The sequence below is a fragment of the Carettochelys insculpta genome, chromosome 22 (assembly GCF_033958435.1).
Source record: "Carettochelys insculpta isolate YL-2023 chromosome 22, ASM3395843v1, whole genome shotgun sequence".
Taxonomy (NCBI): domain Eukaryota; kingdom Metazoa; phylum Chordata; order Testudines; family Carettochelyidae; genus Carettochelys; species Carettochelys insculpta.
The window spans coordinates 2,748,944-2,765,680 of NC_134158.1; the positions used below are offsets into that span (position 1 = coordinate 2,748,944).

At 56.6% G+C, this 16,737-nt stretch overlaps 2 protein-coding genes across 3 annotated transcripts in view; one reads left to right on the forward strand and one right to left on the reverse strand.

Annotated features, from left to right (window-relative positions):
* The window catches only part of LOC142024616 (uncharacterized), a 72,517-nt gene that overhangs the window by 6,496 nt on the left and 49,284 nt on the right, over window positions 1-16,737 (reverse strand). Inside the window, 6 exon segments of the mRNA XM_075016753.1 lie at window positions 285-589; window positions 845-933; window positions 2,159-2,351; window positions 8,120-8,251; window positions 8,456-8,466; window positions 9,644-9,720. Of these exon segments, the coding sequence (XP_074872854.1) occupies window positions 285-589; window positions 845-933; window positions 2,159-2,351; window positions 8,120-8,251; window positions 8,456-8,466; window positions 9,644-9,720 (807 nt within the window).
* Window positions 543-12,956, forward strand: LOC142024820 (uncharacterized). 2 transcript variants are annotated; one of them, XR_012648523.1, is made up of 4 exons: window positions 543-595; window positions 2,253-2,421; window positions 7,767-12,020; window positions 12,213-12,956. XR_012648523.1 is itself a non-coding variant. In XM_075017078.1 (3 exons), exons 2-3 carry the CDS (start codon window positions 2,286-2,288, stop codon window positions 9,212-9,214), a joined length of 1,584 nt encoding a protein of 527 aa, XP_074873179.1. In that variant the 5' UTR covers window positions 543-595; window positions 2,253-2,285; the 3' UTR covers window positions 9,215-12,956. The 2 variants fall into 2 exon arrangements, 1 of the variants encoding a protein (XP_074873179.1); XM_075017078.1 differs by having other exon boundaries at window positions 7,767-12,956.

The following is a 16,737-nucleotide window of genomic DNA, read 5'->3' on the forward strand; positions in this document are numbered from 1 at the left end:
AGCCCCAGCGGGGGGAGGGGACCGGGGGGGCAGGACCTGGTTCCCCCCAGCGCAGCCCAGTGGGGGGAGGGGACGGGGGGGGGCAGGACCTGGTCCCCCCCCCAGCACAGCCCCCAGCGGGGGGAGGGGACCGGGGGGGGCAGGACCTGGTTTTCCCCCCCCCGCCCCGGACAGTCGCTGCCCGGGGACGCTGCAGGGAAGGGGGAGCCGGGCCCGGCCCGGGGGGGCGGGGGGGGCAGCGCTGGGCAAAGTCACTTCCGGGTCCCCCGGACCCCCCCTCTCACCTGGCGGCGGCTCCATGTGCGGGGAGGTGGGAAGGGGGGCGGTGAGCCGGGAAGCGCGGCCGTGCCCGGCTGCAGGGAAAAGCCGGCGCGGAACTCGAGCCGGAGCCGGAGCCGGGCGGAGCCCCGCCCCCCCATTGGACACTATCCGTGTGACGTCATCATTCCTTTCTCCTCCCTCCCCTTGCCCGCGGGCGCTGGGGCACGTCCGCCGGCTCCGGCTCCGGCTCCGCGCCAGGGTTTCGCTGCGGCCGGGCCGGGCCGAGTCGCACCGGAGCCGGGCGGTTCCCACGCTGCGCACCTGGGCCCTGCAGGTGAGAGGCGGCCCGTGGGGGGGGAGCGGGGGGGTGGCCCCTCCCCCCGCCCCCCTGCGCTGCTCAGGGGTGGGGGGGGGGATCCCCGGCCCCGCGACCCCCGTCACGCAGGGGAAGTTTGGGGGGGCCCTTCTCCCCCGTGGGGAAGGCCGGACCCCCGGGCCCTATGTCTGCACAGCCGCCTCCAGGGCTGGGAGCTGCTGCGGGGCGAAGGTGGGGGGGAGCCCAGCAGCCCGGGCTGGGGCGCACCACGGGCGGCTGCGTGATCGCGGGGTCCCCTCGGGCCGGAGCTCGGAGGGGCTTGTCACACTCACCCTCCTGCCACGCTTCGGGGCACCCTGGAGACGAACAAAGACCCGTGGGGGGTCTTTGCCCACGAAAGCTGCTGCTCCAAAATCTCTGTTAGTCTCCGAGGTGCCCCAGGACTTCTTGTCCGTATCTTTAAACGCGACCGGCAGGGCGACCCCTCTGCTACCTGCCTGCACCGCGGAGGGTTTCAAATAGCCCCCGGGGGTTTGGCTGTGGTCTCGGGAGACGCCTCTGTGCTGCAGTGACAGTGGGAAAGGCCAGGAAGGTGAAATACAGGAGCAGAGTTTAGACCCTAAATCCGTCCTTAAGTCACTGCCCAAGACCAGCAGTGAGAGTCTGGGGGTCCACTCTGCCCCCTGACTGCGGCAGTGAGAGTCTGGGGGTCCCCTCCGCCCCCTGCTTGCCAGACGCGCTTCTCCCCCGACTGCGGCAGTGAGAGTCTGGGGATCCCCTCCGCCCCCTGCCTGCCAGACGCGCTTCTCCAGACTGCGGCAGTGAGAGTCTGGGGGTCCCCTCCACCCCCTGCCTGCCAGACGCGCTTCTCCCCCTGACTGCGGCAGTGAGAGTCTGGGGGTCCCCTCCACCCCCTGCCTGCCAGACGCGCTTCTCCAGACTGCGGCAGTGAGAGTCTGGGGGTCCCCTCCGCCCCCTGCCTGCCAGATGCGCTTCTCCCCCTGACTGCGGCAGTGAGAGTCTGGGGGTCCCCTCCGCCCCCTGCCTGCCAGACGCGCTTCTACCCCTGACTGCGGCAGTGAGAGTCTGGGGGTCCCCTCCACCCCCTGCCTGCCAGACGCGCTTCTCCAGACTGCGGCAGTGAGAGTCTGGGGTCCCCTCCGCCCCCTGCCTGCCAGATGCGCTTCTCCCCCTGACTGCGGCAGTGAGAGTCTGGGGGTCCCCTCCGCCCCCTGCCTGCCAGACGCGCTTCTCCAGACTGCGGCAGTGAGAGTCTGGGGGTCCCCTCCGCCCCCTGCCTGCCAGACACGCTTCTCCCCCTGACTGCGGCAGTGAGAGTCTGGGGGTCCCCTCTGCCCCCTGCCTGCCAGACGCGCTTCTCCAGACTGCGGCAGTGAGAGTCTGGGGGTCCCCTCCGCCCCCTGCCTGCCAGACACGCTTCTCCCCCTGACTGCGGCAGTGAGAGTCTGGGGGTCCCCTCCGCCCCCTGCCTGCCAGACGCGCTTCTCCTCCTGACTGCGGCAGTGAGAGTCTGGGGGTCCCCTCCGCCCCCTGCCTGCCAGACGCGCTTCTCCCCCTGACTGCGGCAGTGAGAGTCTGGGGGTCCCCTCCGCCCCCTGCCTGCCAGACGCGCTTCTCCTGACTGCGGCAGAGTAACAGCCGCGTTTTGCCGCAGGTCGTCCAGTCCAGGGCGCGGCAAGGCGGGGACATGGCGGTGGAGCCGGTGACCTTCGAGGAGGTGGCCGTGTGTTTCTCCGAGGAGGAGTGGGCGCTGCTGGACCCCGGGCAGAGAGCCCTCCACAGGGACGTCATGCGGGAGAATTACGAGACCGTGCTCTGGCTGGGTGAGGAGTTTTGTCCTTTCTGGTGCTAGGAGCTGCGGGGAGGGGCCTCGGAAGTACCTGGGTTGTCTTCTGTGCCGGGTTCTTCGTGGGTCCCCCAGGGAGCAGAGGGGCCGGGCCGTACAGCCCCAGCCCGAGTGTGAGCCTGTCCCCGGCACGGCCCCTCAGGCAGGGCAGCAGAGTCAGGGATGTAACGCCGGTGCTGCTCTTCCCGAACCGAGGTTTGCAAGTGAGAGACACTCACTGTCTTCCTCCCTCCCAAGGTGCACAGACTCCCAGGGCTGGAGGGGACCTCAGGAGGCATCATGCCCTGCCCAAAGCAGGAGCAACCCCAACCAAGTCATCCCAGCCAGGGCTTTGTCAAGCCAGGACTTCAAACCCGCTAGGGATGGCGATTCCACCGCCTCTCTGTTACTTCTGTCCCCTGGGGCCTCGGAGCAGGGTGTGACCTCGGGGCTGCACAGGCGTCCCACGACTCAGCTTTGCCACCTGGGCGGAGTTTCAGAGGGGTTTCGTCTGTGCTCTGCCCTCGTCCCGCCTCCAGCAGTCTCTTTGCTGGAGGCACCCAGGTGTTCTTCGCGCTTCTGCCCGCCAGGTCGGGCAGGGCCCAGTTCCTGCCACGGCTTCTCTCTCGTGCCGGTGTGCTGAGCTCTCTGAAGGTGGCTGTTGTCCGTGGTGTCTGACCCTGGCTGGGGGTGATTTCTGTGCGTTTCGGGCTGGGGCTCTGCACCGGGCGGGGGCTTGTGAAGCGATGTCCAGCTGGGAGGGCTGTTTGTGCAGCGTTACCTGGGTAGGCACAAGTGAGGCAGGATATTGTCGTGTTTCAGGCACAGCACTTGGCTTAGGGAGACCCAAGTTCAGGTTCGTGCACGGCTGTAGGCTTGAGGCCCTTGTCAGTCTCCGAGGCGGCGGCTTTCAGAGGTGCCCAGGGAAGTCAGACATCCAGCCCCTGCCAGCTGGGTGGTCTGGCCACTTTGAAACTCAGCGTTTTAGCCTCTCTGGTCCCAGAGCTGGGAAATCTGCCCCCGAGTGAGAAACTTGAGGAGCTGGTCGATGTAGTTCCTCCAGGAGAAGTTGAAGAGGGGTTTGAGCACAGAGGTACCTACGAGAAACGAAGGTTTCTGGTGGCAGAGGTTCTTCTTAACCGAGCAGCCAGTCAGCACGTGATCCAGCCCGTACGATCAGAGAGTCACCGAACACTAGAACCACGAAGGATCTCGAGAGGTCATCAACTGCAGTCCCCTGCCCTCAGGGCAGGACCAAGCACCGTCTGTTCTAGACTATCCTTGACACATGTCCGTCTGCGTTGTACGGAGGTGAGACATGGGTGATAACGAAAGATCCGAAAAGAAGAATGTTGGCGTTCGAAAGGAGTCGTTACAGAAGGATTCTGAGAACAGGATGGATGCAGAAGGTCACCACTGAGGAATTATATCGGACGATACGGGCAAAAGAGAACCTGCTGCAGAAGGTTGTAGAACGGAAGCTACAGCTATTTGGGCGTATCTGCAGAATGAACGATGAACGAAAACTCAAGACCCTGGTATTGGGCATAATGGAGGGTTGGAATAGGAGAGGCAGACCCCACAGAGAATGGGTAGATGATGATGTAGGTTGGTGCGGAGCTCGTCTACAGACACTAAGCCGCTCCGCCCTGGCCAGGGAAAGATGGAAGGAAATTGTGAGAGAGGCATCGGACACCAACGGGCGCTGAGCCCGCGGTTATTGAGGATGGTGAACCTGCTCTTGAAGCTGGAGAGATTCAGGCCAGCCGTAAGGTGCAAATGTTACCCACGAGACGACGGTCAGCAGAGACCGTTAGTCAGGGCTGTGGTGAGTTCTTCTTCCTTTGGAGCCTGGCTGTCTCTTTCTGATAAATATGGCTGAGCTCAGCCACAAGATCTGGGACTGAGGGAGCGACCTCTGGGTGCGGTTCTCCGGCCTGTGTTTGCACAGGAGGCCGGACGAGGTGTTCCTCATGCTCCCTCCTGCCCTTTACGCCTAAGAAGATCGGCTTGCGAACCTGTATGTGGGCCGGAAAGCCATTCAGTCGCTCTGGGCTCCAGACGCAGTTCTGGAAGCCCCCGCTAGCCACTGAGCGCCTGCCGAGTTCCACGACAGTCCGGGGGACTCAAGCCCTGCGTGTCGGAGAGCCGCGTGGCTGGGCGCCTGGGCCGTGCCGGGGCTGCGGTAGTTAGATCTGCTAGGATGGAGCCTCTCGTGCACCCCGGGAGAGCAGGACGTGAGCTCTGCAGCGGCAGCACCTCCCGCCGTGATCGGAGGAGCAGGAAGAGGCCAGTCTGGCTGCACCCGCAGCTTTTCGGCAACCTGACCATTGACAAGGACTCTACCCCGGCGGGGACGGGGAGGGGTGGCCAGGGATGAGGCGGAAGGCAGCGGGGGTCGGGGGGGGGCACGGCTGGACAGGCTGGGGTGCAGAGCCAGGGCTCCCAGGCTTCCTAGGGAGGTGGGGGAATCTCCATCAATGGAGGCTTTGAGAACAGATGGGACTCGGAGCTGGTGACAGCCCAGACCCCAGCACGTCAGAAGCCCGAGCGCCAGCCCCCTGGCCCAGGGCTTAAGGCTACCTGCCTCCCACCCAGGATAGAAGCTCGTGGCTTTCAGCTGTGCCCCAACCCCTGCCTGGGGCGGCTGGGCTCAGGCAGGCCCGGTCTGTGGCCTCCCCCAGTGACGTTTGTCCTTGGGGGTTCCGGTGCAGAGACTTGGTCTGGGTTTGCGTGGCTCTGCCCCAGCCCCGAGCGCTGGCCTAGCCGGTCTCTTGGGGGCCCTGCAGCCCACGTTGCTAAGGTGCCGGTGCTCGGCTGCGGCGGGAAGGGAACGGCGACCTGGTCTCCGGGTGTTTGGTGCGCGGAGCAGGCCGAGGGGTGGGGAGAGTCAGCCCCAGGCCGAGGCAGTGGGCCAGCCAGGCGCCTGCGGGGGTAGCGCACGTCTGGTGGGTGACGGGACGGCGCGGACCAGCCGCGGATTGGCAGGAGAATAGGGCCCTGGGGCCGGCCCAGTCTGATGCTGTGAGGGGAGGAGCTTTGCTCTCGGGGCTGGAGTGGAGGCAGGCGTGTGGTGATCCTCTGCCCGAGACACAGGCGGGTTTCCTCACTTTCCCCCGACGCCTGTTTTAGGGCTGGGGAGGCCCCGGTCGGAGCCAAGCCCGGCGCAGGGACGCTGTGAGAACCGGCGGGCTCACGAGGTGTCTCCCGGGCCTGGCTCGTGTGAGGGAGCGATTATGGGGGGGCGGGGGGCAGTGATGGAGACGTGATGGGCCCCATGTCTAGGGAACAAAGCCAGCTCTCAGCCCCTGGAGGACTCCGTGAGGGCGACTCCCTCAGCCGAGCAAACGACCCCTCGGCCTGGACCAGCTTGCGGGGGCTGACTGCAGTAGAGCCCAGTTCCTGTCGTGTGCGGGGAGGAGAGGAAGGGCCTTTCTGGGTCGGTTACTCCAGCTCCTGGCTCGCCCGGGATTACAGTGGATGAGAAGCTGGATGTGAGTCAACATTGTGCCCTTGTAGCCAAGAAGGCTAACGGCGTGTTGGGCTGCACGAGGAGAAGCATTTCCAGCAGATCTAGAGAAGTTATTTCCCTCTGTTCGGTGCTGGTGAGGCCGCATCTGGAGTATTGTGTCCAGTTCTGGGCCCCCCAGTACAGAAAGGATGTGGACGCATTGGACAGGGTCCAGTGGATGGAAATGAAAATGATTAAGGGGCTGCAGCACATGACCTATGAGGAGAGGCTGAGAGATTTGGGCTTAGTTTGCAGAAGAGAAGAGGGAGGGGCAATTTAATACCAGCCTTCCACTTCCTGAAGGGGTCTCTAAAGAGGATGGAGAGGCTGTTCTCAGCAGTGAGAGATGGCAGGAGAAGGAGCAGTGATCTCAAGTTGCAGTGGGAGAGGTGTAGGTTGTATATTAGAAAAACTCTTTCCCCAGGCGGGTGGCGAAGCACTGGAATGTGTTACCCAGAGAGGTGGTGGATTCTCCATCCCCAGAGGTTTTTAAGTCCCAGCTTGACACGGTCCTGGCTGGGATGATTTTAGTGGGGGTTGATCCTGCTTTAGGCAGGGGGCTGGACTCAGTGACCTCCTGAGGTCCCTTCCAGCCCTAGGATTCTATGATTCTAGCAGCAACGAAGGGTCCTGTGGCACCTTATAGACTAACAGAAAAGTTTTGAGCGTGAGCTTTCGTGAGCACAGACTCACTTCATCAGATGCTGGTCTTGGAAATCTGCAGGGCCAGGTATAAATAAGCCAGAGCAAGGGTGGGGATAACAAGGTTAGCTCAGTCAGCAAGGGTGAGGCTTACTACCAGCAGTTGATCTGGAGGTGTGAACACCAAGGGAGGGGAAGCTGCTTCTGTATTTAGCCAGCCATTCGCAGTCTTTGTTTAAGCCAGAGCCGAGGGCGTCGAATTTGCAGATGAATTGTAGCTCAGAAATTTCTCTTTGGAGTCTGGTCCTGAAATTTCTTTGCTGTAGGATGGCTACTTTTAAGTCTGCTACTGTGTGGCCTGGGAGATTGAAGTGCTCTCCTATGGGTTTTTGTATATCGCCATTTCTGATATCTGATTTGTGTGCGTTTATTCTTTCACGTAGAGACTGTCCAGTTTGTCCGATGTATATAGCAGAGGGGCATTGCTGGCACATGATGGCATAAATTATATTGGTAGATGTGCAGCTGAATGAACCCACGCTGAGTGAGCTAACCTTGTTATCCCCACCCTTGCTCTGGCTTATTTCTACCTGGCCCTGCAGATTTCCAAGACCAGCACCTGATGAAGTGAGTCTGTGCTCACGAAAGCTCATGCTCAAAGCTTTTCTGTTAGTCTCTAAGTTGCCACAGGACCCTTCGTTGCTGTTACAGACCCAGACTAACACGGCTCCCCCTCCGATATATGATTCCAGCAGTAACAGCACTGACGTGACCAAACACATCAGCCCTTATTTCCTAGTCCCTTCCCCACCCCCACGGGACGTCCAGTTTCCAAACCCAGTGTGACCTCCTGGCTGGAACATGGGGGAAACTGCCAGGAAAGGAAAGTCCTGGCTGACAGGAACACAGGTGAGGCGTCAGCTACACTGATTCAGAGACCAGTGATGGTCTCTTCAGGGTAGATGTCACTTGGCATTTGCATCGAGCCTTTTGGTCCCTTTGGCCCCGTCTCCGTCCCTGTTTGAAGGGCAGGTCCCCTCCTCTCTCGGCTGGGGCAGGGTTGGGAGCTGGGCAGGTTCTGCGCCAGATATTTCGGTCTCCCTGGCGGTTCCTTTGGATTGTTCCGCCCTTTGCCGTTCCCGTTTCCCCCACAGGGGGTGACTCCTGTCTGGGTTCTCTCTCTGTCGTAGCAGGCGACCAGATGGTGAGCGAGAACAAGGAGATGACTCAGGTGCGCCCTGGGCAACCGGAACCCCAGGGGAGAAGCCCAGGAGGAGCTGCAGGGGAGGTTTCTCGGACTCCTGTGCGGGGAGATGCGAGCGAGAGCCCGCGCAAGCCAGAGAGGCAGCGAGGGAGCCGGCTGCGGCAGAGAAGGAGTCAATCCTCTCCCAAAAAAATATCCGTCAAGCAAAAGAGAGACGCTGTTCAGCGGAGAATCCCCCCGGGGAAGACGCTCTTTGCCTGTGGCGACTGCGGGAAAAGTTTCCAGTGCAGATCAAAACTTGCTACCCACCGGAGGATCCACACGGGCGAGAGACCCTACCCCTGCCTGGAGTGCGGGAAGAGATTCAAGCAGAACTCGGCCCTCGTGGCGCACCAGACGGTCCATAAACCGGAGAAGAAATATATCTGCCCCGAGTGCGAGAAAAGCTTCACTCGGCGCTTGGCCCTCCGACTGCATCAGAGGATCCACACGGGAGAGAAACCGTACAAGTGCAGCGTGTGCGGGCAGCTCTTCCGTCTGAACGCCTCTCTCCTGGCCCACCAGAGCACCCACACGGGGGAGAAGCCTTACGAATGCCCCATCTGCGGGAAAAGCTTCAATCGGAGCTCCAACCTGCTGTCGCACCAGAGAACGCACACGGGAGAGAGACCCTACCAGTGCCTCGACTGTGGGAGGCGATTCGGTTACAGCGGGAAACTCCGTTACCACCAGAGAAGTGCCCACCGGGGGGAGAGGCCCTACAAGTGCGAGGAGTGCGGGAAAGGCTTTGGTAGCCCCTCACACCTTCGCGCGCATCGTCCCACCCACACCGGAGAGAAGCCCTATTACTGCACTGAGTGTGGGAAAAGCTTCACGCGCCAGCAAACGCTCACCGCTCATTGGAGGATCCACACAGGGGAGAAACCCTTCCAGTGCCCAGAGTGCGGGAAATGCTTCCGTGTGAACGCCTCCCTTTGGGAGCATCGGAAAATCCACGGAGAAGAGCGACCCCACCAATGTCCGCAGTGTGGGAAAAGTTTCCCTACTCACTCGGGCCTTTCCAAACACCAGAAAACCCACACCGGGGAGAGACCGTACCCATGCAAGGAGTGCGGCAAACGTTTCGCTAACAACGCCACCCTTTCTGTTCACCAGAGATCGCACACAGGTGAGAGACCCTACCCATGCAAGGAATGTGGGAAAGGTTTCTCCAGCAACTACGCCCTTTCTGTTCACCAAAGAACCCACACTAACGAGAAGCCTTACCCGTGCAAGGAGTGTGGGAAAAGCTTTAGGTGCAGCTCGCATCTCGTGTCACATACGCGACTCCACAATGGGGAGAAACCCTATAAGTGCCCTGACTGTGGGACGGATTTCCGGCACACCTCAACCCTCAGTGCGCATAAGAAAATTCACAAACGGCACAGACCCTAGAAAGGTCCTGCCTGGGCTTCGACCAAGTGCTGGAACCTTCCTGAATTCCCAGGAATTTTAAAGGCTCAGGCCAGGCTGGAGTGGCCACTTAATTAGGGCAAGGAGTATTTACGAAAGCAGAAAATGAAATCCTCTGCCTGGGCCGGAGCCGTGCAGAGCAAGAGGCTGAGAGAAGAGTCCTACGTTGTGACCACATTTGATTGTGACTTTGCAAGGAAGTGGGAACGTCCACCTTCACCTCCCACTTTGACTTTTGAGGGTCTGGGTTGTTTATTTGTCAAGGTCCACATTTCTTCGTCAAAATATAGTCAAGAGTTTTCAGGTTCCATTCAAAAGTATCTGGTGTCCCAATTTGGCCCATGATCCGTCTGTTGACTACCCCAGCCTAGAACCGTCTTCATCTTACAGAACGTGACATCTAAGTCATACCTGGTTGTGTTTCACATCTGGATGTGCCAAGACACTGTGAGTGACAACGCCTGACTTCTCGTGAGCGCCCCGGCTCCCTGTAGAACGAATGGGGAGAGAGGCTGGTTAGCCTGGGATTCGCAAAAGCCACCAAAGGTAGCCCCTGGGAGAGGCCAGTGAGCGGCGAGGGCTCGGCCCGTCCTCCTCACAGCGATAGGCGCCTCCCTGGCCTTGCGGTCGGTGCTGGGGCGTGGGCCATGTAACTCGGCTGGAGCCTGACACCCTGCTTGTAACCGTTCGCTGTGGAAGACCCTTCATTCCAGCCCCCCTCTGCCTGAGGGGGTAAAAGGATTTGCCAACTCTCCGAGCAGTACCCCAGCCACTGAGCTTGCCTGGCTGTGGGAGAGGCTCAGTCCGTCCCAATAAAACAGTGCCACTGTGTGCAAACGTTGTCCTTCGGCCAGAGATCAAGACCGACTCAGTAGTCGTGTGTGGAGGTCGCTCGGCTGTAAGGTGGTAACCCTGGGTCCGGTTCCTTTTCTCTAGGGGCTCCTTATGTTCTCCTGAAGACCGTCTCCCAACTTCCACCAGGAAGAAGAAGAGTGCGCACTGACCAAGGGCAGGAAGGTGAGAAATTCCACCTGGTTGCAAGCGCAGCCAGAGGCAAGCGGCCAGTTCTTATGGCCAGAATTCTGTCGGGCGTTTCCGGCCGTCAAAGGCAGTCAGACTTCGGCCTTGGAGAGCAGAATTGCTGCTCTCCAGAGCGTGGAACCCACGGGAGTGCAGTTCTGTTCCATGAAACCGGACTCCGGGGCTCTTCATGGGAACAAGCCAAAGTCCTCTTAACCGAACGAAACACAGTGACTGGAAACTGTTCCCCAATCTCAAAGGGTACAAAAGCGAAGAGTTTCACTAGCAAGCGCCATAACCAGAGCCTTAAAGCACCATTGACAAAGTCTCAAACCGAGCACTGGCGTGTCTGAGGGTGATGTCGCTGCACTTAGATGACTGCTCAGCAGAGCTGCCCTGCCGAGCTCTTTGGTTCGGTGAGGGAATAACTAAAAGCTCAGCAGTTCTTACTGCGTTACCAGAGTTTTATCCAAATTCAGGGAGAGCTGGTTAAAGTTTGTTCTCTTTCAGCTCAGTTCCTCACTGCCTGCAACTGAGAACTTGGAAGTTCGGTGTTCTCTCTTCTACCCTGGCTTGTATTTGAACCCCTCTGTGGCTGTTCTGTTCTTACGTAAGGGAAAAGTCTTTTGCGCTCTCACTCTGGCAACGTTACACTGAAGGTGCAAGGGAGGAAAGCTGTCGTCCATCATCACAATCTCCCTACAGTGTATATTTGTGGGTTCTCTAAACTTCAGAATGCTTTTATGCCAGCTTCAGTTGTGTTGCGTATGTGAGCTACGGAGTAACAGAACGTGCTCCTCCCTAACACTGCACAGTTGCAGTCTTGGCTTTTGGATTTCACCAGTGCCTATTTTAGCTTGGTCTGCTTTGAATACCCAAAGCAGGGCACCTTAGGTTACCTCTTCCTACAGAGGGACATTACAGTGTTTCCCTGTTATGTGGAATTATCTTTAACAATCTGTTTTTGTACCTCTTCACTCAAACAGCAAAATCAACCCCAGCAGTGCGCTGTCTGCCTGTCGGCTCTCTCAAAACACTCCTTAAACCCACTTGGTTAACTTGACTTTGAATGGTTATTCAGACTGCCTTCGGCTCTTTCACACTAATAATATTGCCCGTTAATTCCATCCAATCTGAGCTAACGCGCTCTGTTTGCTGCTGCTGCATAATCCTGTAGGGCAGCATTTCCCAGACTGATTTGGCTACGGACACTTGTCAGCTTATAATATATTGACAGAACAGATACCTGCTGGTCGGGGTTAGGGGGTGAAGGGTTTCATACCCAAAAACTGCTCAAAAGTTGATTTAAAAGATTTAGGTGTTTGAGACGTCCTTTATGTTACAAAGAAAACTAATAACAAGAGAAAAGCATCTGAACGAACAACTTCTGGTAGAACAGTTAGCAACCATTTAATTATGTATTAAATTGAAATTTAGGTGCAAAGCCAAAACAAAACATCAGTATAACAGGTAGAAGAAGGACGGTTAATGTTGTTAGTTTGTACAGAAATAGAAAGGACAATACTGTTCAAAAAAGGACTGTCCTTCTGTAAAGCTGAAACATTTTTATGCAAAAATATACAACAAATTAGGTATGACAAATATTTTTAAATTTTATGCTTTTTATAAATGTTATTTTTATAGAAAACCACTGGGAAATAAAAATAAGTAACACTTGACAGTGTAACGGGAAGAATGTTTTTGCATCTTTTGTTCGCAAATCCATTTAATATGAGGGACAGCGCTGGAGAGTTGCTCCTCATATCAGGTACAGTAGCACGTCATTTCTCTGAACAAGGCTCATTCCGAAACAACCCAAACTGACTCTCTTTTGCCACAAGTTGCGTAACAGCAATAGTATTATGAATGCATTATCACTAGTAATATACCTAGAGTCTAAATACTATTCAGATACCTTAGTAGTTTTGGTACACCCACAAATTCATATTTAATATTTTAGAAGGAAAACCATCACTCTCATTATTCTTCCCCCCATGGGACACCTGTTCGCGTTGCAGAGAACATCAGCGTTCTGCAGGACGCAGTTTGTGAATTACTTCTTGTAGGATCATTCTTCTGCGTATGTTTCAGTGCAGTCATTTCTAGCTAGAAAGGTGTCTGAACAATGCTGAATGTTGAGCTACAGTAATTGTGGTCATTTGACTTTGCCTTCAGAACAAAGCTTCGCTTCCCCGTTACCTTCCTCAGACCAAAGTAAAAGAAGTCATTGTGGTAGCTTGTGTTAAATTCACACTTTTTATTTTGAGTGTCCTAATTCATCTAATTTTGTCTAAATATCTGTTTTAGTTTAAAAGATTCAATATCAAATTCATTAGTTGTTTAATCTAATTAGTCGCTGAGCTAATGCTCATCTGAGCGATGTGATGCTATTTTCTGGCTAGTTGATGTCTTTGAATAATTCTTAGCCACCGGTGAATTTTAATTAAGTGAATGTCATTGAGTTTAATGCCTATGTGTGTTTTGGTTTATATATCACTGGATATTTCGTTTAATAACACTCTATAGTTAACCGAGCTAGTTTAAAAATTTGTTTTAGAATTTCAAATTTGAGGGTTTTTTAAAACAATGGCTACATGTTATCAGCCTTTCTCTTGACCTTTTGTTAATCGGGAGACTCTCATTCAAGTTCTTGTGGGTTCCTTCTCTTCCTTTTGCTTTCTTAAATAAATGTTTCTTCACTTAGTCAATTTCATTTCTTCATTTGGGGACATCCCTTAGAGGGAGGGAGGGAGCGTGTGTGGGTGTGGGTGGGTGGGTGGCTCCTTCTGCCCGGGCCCCAGACAGAGCAGATCCCCAAAACAGAGCCCTTTGAACCATGCACCGAATACTCCAACAAAGCCCGCGTGGCTGCGCTGGCGGGGTCAGAGCTGCGCGGGAGCTGACTTCTGCTCTGTTCTGTGATCGCTGACGAATGCAGTGGTGGATACAGCTGAGTCGAGTAGCGGAAGTGGTGTGGTCTCAGCAGCAGTAAGAAAACGACAATTTTGGGCACCAAAGTCTCCTCAGTCTCAACAGGTAGCGAGGGAGCGTAATGCTGAGGGGAAAAAAGGAAGGAGTGAGCAAGTCTCCCACCTGGAGCAAGGGGAGAGACACGCCAGAGGAATATGAAGGCCTGCCGAGGCACGACGCTGCCTCTCTCAGCAAGCTAGAGGCAAGGTGTGTCAAAGAAATGCTCAGGCCTATCGACAAGTGAGTTCCAACCCGTCAGAGGAAGCAAGAGAAACAGGTACATGAAACAAATGCTGAGGCCCACCAGCAGACACGAGCCGAAAGAAAACACGTGGTTTAAATAATGCCAAAGAAGTTGATATTGATGAAATCAGGCAATTTGGTTTAACTATGCAACTGGTCTCCTGTGGCCAGATGAACCATGAATACAGCCTTTGCCATGGGCAAATGTGGTGGGCAGAAAGAAATGGAGGAACAAACGGTCAGGCAACCCAATTGTGGGCCATGTTGTGACAACAGGAAAGTGATAATTCCAGAAGTTCCTGACCAGCCGCAGTGCCTTTGGAAAATGCGTGTGGATTCAGATGACACTTCCACATACTTTCGGGGATGTGGTCGCCAAATAAATGCCAGAATGGCTATGGCACCCTTCCAAGCTCCCGATGCCAGCTGGCCAGGGAGGATGTCGTGTTTCAAATCCAGGGGATGGTCTATCGCCCAGTTGGGCCACCACTCAATGCATCCACTGGCAGACCTCCATGTCTCCAGACTTACTTCTCCGATCTGGATGAGCAAATCCATCTTCGGAGGGCGAGAGACTCGCATGATTTAAGCCTGGCCAGGAAAGCAAAGGAAGAGTGCAGGATTAGAATGCTTCTTGAGACGCTGCAGGATATTCGCAGCACGTGTCTGGAGTCCTTCCTGACAATCTGCGAGGGGGTCAAGATGGGAAATATTCCAGAGAATGGGCTTGTTCGGTTGCGTTCTGATAAAAAGCCAGAGGAAGCACTCCCCCATCGTTATAACTGCTTGACCACCCTGACAGTTAGAAGCTTTATTCTAATGTCCAACCTCAACCTCCCTTGCTGCAAGAATGCTTCTCAACGAACTACTCTTTGCACTGGCTGAACAGTTTCCTAGGCCGTTTAGATGTTATCTGGCTTTATACGCTGCGTGCAGGAGCGAGTGCAGGAGGATGCTTGTGGTAAACAGAAAGCCCACAAAAAGTCTTGGGTGAACAACGGGCCGAAAATGACAAGTGTCAGCTGAAGGCACAAGCCGTGTCTACACGTGCACGCTACTTCGCAGTAGCGGCACTAACTTCGAAATAGCGCCCGTCACGGCTACACGTGTTGGGCGCTATTTCGATGTTAACATCGACGTTAGGCGGCGAGACGTCGAAGCTGCTAACCCCATGAGGGGATGGGAATAGCGCCCTACTTCGACGTTCAACGTCGAAGTAGGGACCGTGTAGTCGTTGCGCATCCCGCAACATCGAAATTGCCGGGTCCGCCATGGCAGCCATCAGCTGAGAGGTTGAGAGACGCTCTCTCTCCAGCCCCTGCGGGGCTCTGTGGTCACCGTGTGCAGCAGCCCTTAGCCCAACCCTATGGCTGCGGCTGCTGCAGCTGGGGATCCATGCTGCAGGCACAGGGTCTGCAACCAGTTGTCGGCTCTGTGGATCTTGTGTTGTTTAGTGCAACTGTGTCTGGGAGGGGCCCTTTAAGGGAGCGGCTTGCTGTTGAGTCCGCCCTGTGACCCTGTCTGCAGCTGTTCCTGGCACCCTTATTTCGATGTGTGCTACTGTGGCGTGTAGACGTTCCCTTGCAGCGCCTATTTCGATGTGGTGCTGCGCAACGTCGAAGTTGAACGTCGACGTTGCCAGCCCTGGAGGACGTGTAGACGTTATTCATCGAAATAGCCTATTTCGATGTCACTACATTGAAATAAGCTATTTCGATGTAGCGGTCACGTGTAGACGTAGCCACAGAGTGACAGAGACGTGCATTGCCTGCCGGCGTGCCAAGTAAGGATGGAGCAGGGGTCCATAAAAGAGAGAGGGACGAGGTGGTGGGGGCTGACCATCAAGCAGAACCTCCTGCTTGTGCCCGCTGCTGGACCACCTGGCCTGCTTCCTGCTTGTGCTGACACACTGCCTTGGACTGGGAATGTGCTGGGAAGGGCGAGCCAGTTCCCTTTTCCCCTCCCAGCTTTCATACAATCGATAACCCCTTACATGCCTGTAAGGTGGCTCCTTGTCCTTACAGCCCCAGGTCAGTTGCAACCCTTCCCTGTGCCACCGAAAGTTTTCAGCTTTTGTGAAGTATTTTTCTCTGTGCCCCCATCGTGTGTGGCGATTGCAGAAGCTCAGTGTTGTGTGTGAGGCGTGGCCCGGCCCGGCCCGGCCCGGCCCGGCCCAGCCAAGCCAGCAAGCCCTGGGGCAGAGCGTGGGAAAAGTGAGCTGTAGCCAATTGTGAATGACTGGCCAGTCACTTCTTGTCCCCTCTCACCTTGGTCATTGTCTAGTTGGGAGAAGCAAATTGGCCTGGACTAGAAACGCACTGTGATGGGGTCCCCAGGCGCTGCACCCCATCTGCAGGCAGGAGTGACTCTCACCCAGCAGGTAGCACAGGAGATTGATGAGGCGACAGAGGCCCAGCTCAGCACAGAGGGGTCAGTGCAGCCGGCAGAGACAGTCATTCCAACCCGTCCTGGGGAGAGGAGCCCGAGGGGGGCCCCTCTGGGATGCAGCTTCCCACCTCGCCAGACTGGCTGCCCTCCAGCTCCCTCTCCGCCAGCTTCTAACTGCCGCCTCCGATTCCAACCCAGCTCGGCTCCTCCCTGCTCTGTGCTCAGGGCAGAGGTGTTACCTGCCAGCTTAGGGTACAGCCCCAGGGTCATCCTTAGCCGCTGGGAGCTGCTCTGCCTGTCACACACACACACGCCCAGCCTGAGTCTCACACGCGTGCCCCCTCCTCTGACTCCATCACACACACCATCATAACAGACGGCCTCTGGGCCGGGGGACGGAAAAGATCTGAAGACAGGGTAGCAAAAAAGATCCTCCCTCGCTGTCAGGGAGAGGCTGAGAAAAAAGCTTCTCAAACAGTTGGCTAGGCTGGACTGAGGTCCCATCATCCCTTCCGGCCCCCAAGGGAAGGAAGGAGGTGAGAGGGGAGGAAAGGAGGTGGCCAGAGCCACCTCTCAGAGGGCTGGTCCAGCACCGGGCTGTGCATGCAGCCTCCTCCCACCAGGACTCGGGCCTGTTCGCTGCGAGCTACTCGGCTGGTTTCCTTTTTGCTTCCCAGAAGGGGTCAGGAATCCTCCACCTGGTGGGTCATTAGCACCATGGTCTAACCAGCCCCCTTCCAGGGGAGCACAAGTGGCCCATTTGGAACGGAGCCACAGGCAGCGACAAGGATGGTCTGGACAAAGGTGGTGCAGATCCCCCCAAAACAAGACCACTTGAGCGACTCTTGGGTGTAGCCTAGGGTTGGGTGTCTCTTACGCTCTGG

Excerpts from the sequence above, each read along its gene's own strand:
- LOC142024820 (XM_075017078.1), top strand. The coding sequence starts at position 2,286 with ATGGCGGTGGAGCCGGTGACCTTCGAGGAGGTGGCCGTGTGTTTCTCC. Across the intron at positions 2,422-7,766 it reads CGAGACCGTGCTCTGGCTGG|CAGGCGACCAGATGGTGAGC; the intron begins GTGAGGAGTTTT and ends TCTCTGTCGTAG.